Here is a 9,190-nt window from a genome sequence, read left to right on the forward strand (position 1 = left end):
GTTCCCCCTTTTCCCACCAGCAAACAAACAAACACCATAACCAAAAACAATACTCACAGGTGAGGACAGTGATATGGAGGTGCTCAAACAAAAGATAGCTCAATACATAAAGATAGATAGAGAGACATAGTAGGAGAGGGGGAAACAGAGCGATCTACAGACATATGGCATTTACAGAGAGATTGAGCTCTAGAGCAAACAACTGACAGGGTTTTTAAACCAAGGGAAAGGAACTGTGGGTAGGAAACAGGAGGAGGTGTGTCTTCTGATTGATGATTGATTGGTGACTGATTGGGTAGTGATGATTTTCACCTGTGAGGGGAGAAGGAGAGAAAAGAACACAGGATACATACACACACACACACACACACAGGATACCTGTATCCGTAACACGCATTAAGAAGGAAAGAAATATCCACAAATTAACTTTTAACAAGGCACACATGTTAATTGAAATGCATTCCAGGTGACTGCCTCATGAAGCTGGTTGAGAGAATTCCAATAGAGTACAAAGCTGTCATCAAGGCAAAGGGTGGCTATTTTGAAGAATCTCAAATATAAAATATATTTTGATTTGTTTAACACTTTTTTGGTTACTACATGATTCCATATGTGTTATTTCATAGTATTTTCTACAATGTAGAAAACAGTAAAAAAACAAACACTGGAATGAGTAGGTGTGTCCAAACTTTTGACTGGTACTGCATATGGACGCAGATGATGACGTAATATTAATAATAGCGCCATCTGCCAACCGGTTGGGCTAGGCAATTCCACATAAGGCTTTTCAAGAGACCAGAAACAGGATGCCACCTTGGCTCACTCGTCTCCTCAATAAAACATGAAACAAAAGTAAATGATTTATGGTCATACTCGTAATGTATTTATTTAAAACATATTTATGGAAATGCTACAGTTCTTTACCTGGAACTTTGAAATCTCGTTCTGTTAAAATGTTGAGTAATCTTTGTGTGACCTCTCATACTGGCCTTTATTCAGGACCAAATTCCCCTTCAGATTCTGAGCACACAAACAGCTCCATAAATTTAGCCACTCCCACCTCTCAGTTCAAGGAAAACGAAAGTGATCTCAGATATCATTCTGCTCAAGCTGTGTTTGTGTGCAACAAAATGGCAGAGCCCATTTTAAAAGACCAAGATCCGTTCTTTTGTTCAATATGCTTGGATCTACTAAAGGATCCAGTGACTATACATTGTGGACATAGCTACTGTATGGGTTGTATCAACGGCTGCTGGGATCAGGATGATCTGAAAGGTGTCTACAGCTGTCCCCAGTGCAGACATACCTTCACCCCAAGGCCTGTTCTGAACAGGAGCACTGTCTTGGTTGAAGTGGTGGAGAAACTGAAGAGGACAGGACCTCAAGCGTCACCTGCTCACTGTTATGCTGGACCTGAAGATGTGGAGTGTGATGTCTGCACTGGGAGAAAATACAAAGCTGTCAAGTACTGTCTGGTGTGTCTTGTCTCATACTGCGAGACTCATCTCCAGCCTCATTATGACTCGCTTGCCTTTAAGAAACACAAGCTGGTCAAAGCCTCCACACAACGACAGGAGAAGATCTGCCCTCATCATGACAAACTGCTGGAGGTTTACTGCTGTACTGATCGGCAGTGTATCTGTCTGCTGTGTGTGATGGATGAACATAAAGGCCATGATACGGTGTCAGTTGCAGCAGAAAGGACTGAGAAACAGGTATAGAATGTTCTACTCTATATACAAATCAATTTGAATATAACAGAGGGTGTAAATATCATCAAATTAAAATCACCATAGAAATAGTCTGGCATTTTGATAGATTTGAACAGTTAAGTGCCATTTAAGACCTGAAAAATATATGATGTCAAGGGAATATTGAAACAGCAGAAAGATATATTCAACAAATTCCTCCCGGGTAGGACTTCCATTTTACAGTGATCTCAGTAACTGCAGGAGCTGTTGGCTAGAGCCAAGATCAGAGTAGGCACATTTACAACAGCTTTTTGTGACGAAATTATCCGTAGAGTTGAAAATACGATGGAAACACGTTACACTTGTATCCAGTACAGAAAATGTAAGCAAAAAATGACATTTTGTGTGCGCTACGTCATCATGCACATATTTTTCTCCCCAGCATGTCAGTTTGGTAGAAACCACTGGAGGGAAATGGGATTTTTTTCTCTATGCAGATTTGAGAATATTCGCAATAAAATCTGTCGACAATTGATTGGAAACCTAGCTATAAACCAGGTTTCCATCCAACCTTAATACGCGAGTAAAGTAGGCACACATGTTGGATAAAACATTTAAAGACGGGCCTGATGGAAACAAGTTTTTCCGGTAAATTTTCCAAATGTCGACTAAAATAAATACGCTACACAAGGTGGGATCGTTTGTGTCGGTAAAATTAATTATGCGAGACATGTCGGTGGAAACTCTTTTATGCGCAATATTGATAAAATAGCCATCATATCAAAGTAACTTTGAGATACGCGATTACATGTTGTGTGGTCCCACTATGACTCGTTGGGGAAAGCATGCAGTTTATTATGCTACAGATTAAATCAGTTATGATGTATCTGGTGGAAGGAAATAAGCTTAATGTTCTTTTCCAATAAATATCGAGGGTCTTATTCTGATGACATGATCATCAATGCTTGGCTGCCGTTTGACAAATAAATGTAGGTTATATACAGTGCCTTGCGAAAGTATTCGGCCCCTTGAACTTTGCGACCTTTTGCCACATTTCAGGCTTCAAACATAAAGATATAAAACTGTATGGGACACAAGTGGGACACAATCATGAAGTGGAACGACATTTATTGGATATTTCAAACTTTTTTAACAAATCAAAAACTGAAAAATTGGGCGTGCAAAATTATTCAGCCCCTTTACTTTCAGTGCAGCAAACTCTCTCCAGAAGTTCAGTGAGGATCTCTGAATGATCCAATGTTGACCTAAATGACTAATGATGATAAATACAATCCACCTGTGTGTAATCAAGTCTCCGTATAAATGCACCTGCACTGTGATAGTCTCAGAGGTCCGTTAAAAGCGCAGAGAGCATCATGAAGAACAAGGAACACACCAGGTAGGTCCGAGATACTGTTGTGAAGAAGTTTAAAGCCGGATTTGGATACAAAAAGATTTCCCAAGCTTTAAACATCCCAAGGAGAACTGTGCAAGCGATAATATTGAAATGGAAGGAGTATCAGACCACTGCAAATCTACCAAGACCTGGCCGTCCCTCTAAACTTTCAGCTCATACAAGGAGAAGACTGATCAGAGATGCAGCCAAGAGGCCCATGATCACTCTGGATGAACTGCAGAGATCTACAGCTGAGGTGGGAGACTCTGTCCATAGGACAACAATCAGTCGTATATTGCACAAATCTGGCCTTTATGGAAGAGTGGCAAGAAGAAAGCCATTTCTTAAAGATATCCATAAAAAGTGTCGTTTAAAGTTTGCCACAAGCCACCTGGGAGACACACCAAACATGTGGAAGAAGGTGCTCTGGTCAGATGAAACCAAAATTGAACTTTTTGGCAACAATGCAAAACGTTATGTTTGGCGTAAAAGCAACACAGCTCATCACCCTGAACACACCATCCCCACCACATGGTGGTGGCAGCATCATGGTTTGGGCCTGCTTTTCTTCAGCAGGGACAGGGAAGATGGTTAAAATTGATGGGAAGATGGATGGAGCCAAATACAGGACCATTCTGGAAGAAAACCTGATGGAGTCTGCAAAAGACCTGAGACTGGGACGGAGATTTGTCTTCCAACAAGACAATGATCCAAAACATAAAGCAAAATCTACAATGGAATGGTTCAAAAATAAACATATCCAGGTGTTAGAATGGCCAAGTCAAAGTCCAGACCTGAATCCAATCGAGAATCTGTGGAAAGAACTGAAAACTGCTGTTCACAAATGCTCTCCATCCAACCTCACTGAGCTCGAGCTGTTTTGCAAGGAGGAATGGGAAAAAATGTCAGTCTCTCGATGTGCAAAACTGATAGACATACCCCAAGCGACTTACAGCTGTAATCGCAGCAAAAGGTGGCGCTACAAAGTATTAACTTATGGGGGCTGAATAATTTTGCACGCCCAATTTTTCAGTTTTTGATTTGTTAAAAAAGTTTGAAATATCCAATAAATGTCGTTCCACTTCATGATTGTGTCCCACTTGTTGTTGATTCTTCACAAAAAAATACAGTTTTATATCTTTATGTTTGAAGCCTGAAATGTGGCAAAAGGTCGCAAAGTTCAAGGGGGCCGAATACTTTCGCAAGGCACTGTACATGCGCTCAATATCACGCAACATTTTACTGTGATACATTTTTAAGTAGAGTTGAAAATGCAATAGAATCCCATTTAAATTGTATTTTTTTGTCGGTTCATGGGAATTTAACTGCAAAATGTATTTTTGTGGACACTATGTCATCCCGCACAGACTTATCTGCAACAAATACATTTGATGGAAACACCTCTGATGGGAAAATTAGCATATTGTTTTTATGCAGATTTTTTTTTAAATATTCACATAAAAATTTGTCGCCAATTGGATGGAAACCTAGCTACAATCACAAATTAAATGAGTGGAATATGATTTGTTATCTACACAGAAACAGTTGGGTAAAATACAGCAGCAGTACCACCAGAGAATCCAGGAGATGGAGAAGGAGGTACAGGAGCTTAGGCAGGCTGTGAAAACACTCACGGTGAGTTTTGTCTATTTATTCTACTACTTCCCATATCTAACCAATTTGTATGGAGAGTCCGGAAATCTTTTGGGGTCTAGCCTTTCAGCGTCTAGGGTTCTAGGGCACTTGGCAAGTCAGTCAGGGCTCTCCTGACCCTGCAGTCGATCAGTGAGGAGCCCATTAAGGACCAGTGGGCCACATTCCAATCCCACTCAGACCCAGTTGGGAACAAGCTTTCTGGGGTCCTGATGAGAGGCGAGTGCCCGGTTGAAATATTCTCTCTTTTCTCTACCTTAACAGCGCTCTGCACAGGTGACAGTGGATGCGACTGACAGGATCTTTATTGAGCTGATCCGCTCCATTGAGCGAAGGCGTTCTGAGGTGAAGGAGCTGATCAGAGCTCAGGAGAGGATTGCAGGGAGTCGGGTTCAGGGACTCCTGGACCGACTAGATCAGGAAGTCACTGAGATGAAGAGAAGAGATGCTGAGCTCAGGCAGCTCTCAAACACAGAGGATCACATCTATTTCCTTCAGGTGACATCATTGGCTTCATACCTACACTGTACACATAGTTCCTAAGTTGCCATCTAAGTGAAACTGTCTCTAGACTAGTTATTTTCTTGTCTGTTTCCACTGTAGTTATTTTCTTGTCTGTTTCCACTGTAGAGTTTCCAGTCACTCTCTGTCCCTCCTGCTTCTGAGGCCCTACCCAGCCCCACTTTCAATCCACACATTTCTTTTGAACGTGTGAAGAAATTGGTTTCTGGACTGAAAGTGCAACTGGATGGTATCTGCAAGGAGGAAATAGACAAGATATCTGAAAATGGTAAGGCAAAGAGTAGACCATGTATTTATGAAGATCACACAATAAATATCTGACTGAATAGTAGTGACATTTCGAACATTTGTGTGTCCATAGTGATGAAAGTGCAAATTGTTCGACCTCTGGAGCCCAAGACCAGAGAGGAGTTCTTAGAATGTGAGTCACAGGATGTTTTCTCATACTGCCCACATCATGAACACACATGAAACCCCCCCCCCCCCCCCCCCCCACACACACACACACACACAATGTATATATATTTATATATATCTCTCTCTTTTTGTCTTTTTATTTTTTGTCAATTCACTCAGATTCCTACGAACTCACGGTGGATCCCAACACAGCATGTGGAACACTGCATCTTTCTGAGAAGAACAGCAAGGTGACATGGAGTGAAGGGGAGACTCAAGCCTATCCTGATCATCCAGACAGATTTACCCACTATGACCAAGTGCTGTGTAGAGAGGGTTTATCTGGAAACTGCTACTGGGAGGCTGAGCTTCGAGGCTGGATTACTGTGGCAGTCTCATATGTGGCTCTTGTGAGGAAAGGAGAGGGTAATGAGTGTAGGTTTGGAGGTAATGATCAGTCTTGGAGTTTGGAATGCTCTCCCACCAGTTGTTCTTTCCTTCATGATAATGTTAAGACTAAAATACGATCCCATTGCACCTCCAGAGTAGGAGTGTACCTGGACTACAAGGCAGGAACTCTGTCCTTTTACAGCATTTCAAAAAAAGTGACCCTCCTCCACAGAGTGAATAACACATTCACTGAACCCCTCTATCCTGGGTTTGGGGTTGGTTTGGAATCATCTGTGAGGATAATGCTTCCCATGCAGTCAACATGATTTTTCTGTGTTTTATATATATTTCCACACTATGAGGTTAGAATAATACTGTGAAATTGTGAACTGCATCTCAGTGCGAGGCGTCACTACAGACCCTGGTTCATTTCTAGGCTGTATCACAGCCGGCCGTGATTAGGAGTCCCATAGGGCAGCTCACAATTTGCCCAGCGTCATCCGGGTTAGGGTTTGGCCAGGGTAGGCCGTCATTGTAAATAAGAATTTGTTCTGACTTGCCTAGTGAAAAAAAGGTTACATTGAATGTAGTTTTGGCCTGCCTGGTGTCATCTGCAGCTCTTACACTAAAAGGGCATTATCATAATTTTCACAGTATTATTCCAACCTCATAGTATGGAAATATAAACACTGAGTGCACAAAACAATAGGAACATCTTCCTAATATTGAGTTGCACAACCTTTTCCCTCAGAACAGCCTCAATTCGTTGGGGCATTGACTCGAAAGCGTTCCACAGGGATGCTTGCCCATGTTGATTCCAATTCTTCCCACAGTTGTGTCAAGTTGGCTGGATGTCCTTTGGGTAGTGGACCATTCTTGATACACACAGGAAACTGTTGAGCGTGAAAAACCCAGCAGTGTTTTTTTAATTCAATTCAGTCTGGTATAAGAACGGTAGCCCCTCACTGCAAAAGTAGGGTGTCTGCGGAAATCCTAGGTATGACTTACTACCATATATGGGCATACATATTTATAAGGGCAGGCTGAGCCGATGACCTCATTTCAAGATGGCTGCTAACTACATTCCGGTTAGCATTGTGAAGCATAAACAAAATTATCACAGAATACGTTGATACACACCAAAAGCCTGGACTCCACAGCTCATGAGGATATCTTATTTGTCTCCCTGTGACCTACTTTGGTCTGTGTTTATATGCTATAGCGACATGGGGAAGGGGGGGGGTATGTGTGTATCAAATGAACGCTTAGGTTGGTAGGAACAAAGCCTACTGCCAATGTTATCTGATGTATTATTATAATGTCCACTGAGTGACTATCTTTGCGCATCAAAAAGATGATGTTGCCTGCTTACGTGCTGTAGGCATCCATATCCGCTGTATGTCACCCGACACCACCACAATGTTTGAGAGAGGTTGGTGTCGTATAATTTTTTTTTTTAATAGTGAACAATAACATTCGGACACTTTGGAGAAGTTGAAAGGACCCTTGAATGTACCCTGGATACACCATAAAACCACAATGTTTGAGTGAGGTTGATATGGTAGAAAATTTGTTTTTTTATGGAACAAATAGCATTTAGGGATTGCAATTATGTAATAGCACTGGAAATGTCTAATTTACATTTATATGCCACTTTGGAGAGGTTTAGGGAAAGTTGGAAACATCCCGTGACCACACCTGACCACTTACTATTACGTCTGCCCATTTCTAGTTGTTAGGTCTATTAATCCCATTTTTTTCTCATATTGTTCACATGTTGTGGAAGCCATCTGTGTTTCCAGCTCTAGTCATCAATAATTAACCTATGGCTTGTCAATAAAAGATGACTTTCAAAATTAAAAAGGTTATTTTGTGTGTGTGCTTGATCTTGTGTATTCTGAACTATGCAACTCCTATCTTTCCTCAATCTCCCAGATGTCTTCTTTCCAAATATAGCAACTGTTTGTATGTCATAATCATGTAATTACACATTAATAGCAGTTACTTTTGGGTATGTCTATTTAGGCAGACATCTACATTTTGCCATGACATTTAAGAGTTAAATGTCTCCTCCCCTTCATCTACACTGATTGAATTGACATCAATAAGGGATCATAGCTTTCACCTGGATTTACCTGGTCAGTTTGTCAGGGAAAGAGCAGGTGTTCCTAATGTTTTCTGCATTCAGTGTATAAAATACAGAAAAATCCACATTTCGACTGCACTGGGCCTTTAATAGACCAATAAGAAAGAGTTCTACTCCTGAGCAAGGCAGTTAACCCACTGTTCCCCAGGCGTCAGATGTGGATGTAGATTAAGGTAGCCCCCTACACACATTTCAGTTGTACAACTGACTAGGTATCCCCCTTTCCAATCTTAGCAAAAGTTATTTAATTGTTACACAGAAATAATTTGATATTGAGATAAAAACAGCTGCATTGAACTTTTTAAGTTAATAAGTTTTTGTTTTATAGACATGGCACTTTATTTTACTTTTTGTTCATTATTGTCTGTTATTTTCTCTCATTGTAATATATACATCGATAGTCCTGTCAAACGTGTAAGCCTAATACTACTTATTAATCAAAACACTTCCTCTTTTATGACTTCATTACTGTAAAATGTGATCTTTAAAACATTAAAAGCCATTAGTATGGCATTGGAATGGCTTTATAGCTGACTTATTTGACACAATTTCCACACACACATTTTAATATAAATATGATATGATGGTCCATGGATGCTCATATTAACAGATCAATGTAGTCCAGGGGTAGTCGGACCCCTGTGGGTACTTGGCCTTATCCACAGGGGTTACTTGAGAATACTCATGAGACTATAGGGTTACTGGTAAAATGCAATTGAGGGGGTACTTCAGGGGTATGCCTGGAAAGGACAAAATGTGATTAGTGGTACAATTTTTTAAAAAGGTTGTGAATGTGAACCACTGATTGTAGTCTACTCACTCAGTTAATATAGGCTGGCACTAACAAAAACACATGTCTACATTTTATGTAAGACTATCTGTTTTATTTATTAATATATTCTGAGTTAACCTCATACCTGAACGTGTCCCAAAGCTTCAGTCGGAGTGGGTGACTACATTAACCAACATGCTTTGCGATTACAAAGTCCATCTACC

General features: G+C 40.7%; 1 protein-coding gene across 1 annotated transcript; it reads left to right on the plus strand.

The window, feature by feature from the left end:
* Window positions 1-1,072: 1,072 nt before the first annotated feature.
* Window positions 1,073-8,438, plus strand: LOC109867443 (tripartite motif-containing protein 16). Its single transcript, XM_020456610.2, has 6 exons — window positions 1,073-1,715; window positions 4,627-4,722; window positions 5,005-5,238; window positions 5,371-5,530; window positions 5,624-5,683; window positions 5,839-8,438. Exons 1-6 carry the CDS (start codon window positions 1,131-1,133, stop codon window positions 6,372-6,374), a joined length of 1,671 nt encoding a protein of 556 aa, XP_020312199.2. The 5' UTR covers window positions 1,073-1,130; the 3' UTR covers window positions 6,375-8,438.
* Window positions 8,439-9,190: the final 752 nt, after the last annotated feature.

Source organism: Oncorhynchus kisutch, linkage group LG22 (assembly GCF_002021735.2).
Source record: "Oncorhynchus kisutch isolate 150728-3 linkage group LG22, Okis_V2, whole genome shotgun sequence".
NCBI lineage: Eukaryota > Metazoa > Chordata > Actinopteri > Salmoniformes > Salmonidae > Oncorhynchus > Oncorhynchus kisutch.

Bases quoted from the DNA above. Each gene is read 5' to 3' on its own strand.
- LOC109867443 (XM_020456610.2), top strand. From the start codon at position 1,131: ATGGCAGAGCCCATTTTAAAAGACCAAGATCCGTTCTTTTGTTCAATA. The intron at 1,716-4,626 runs GTATAGAATGTT...TTATCTACACAG, and splicing joins CAGAAAGGACTGAGAAACAG to AAACAGTTGGGTAAAATACA. The intron at 5,684-5,838 runs GTGAGTCACAGG...CAATTCACTCAG, and splicing joins CAGAGAGGAGTTCTTAGAAT to ATTCCTACGAACTCACGGTG.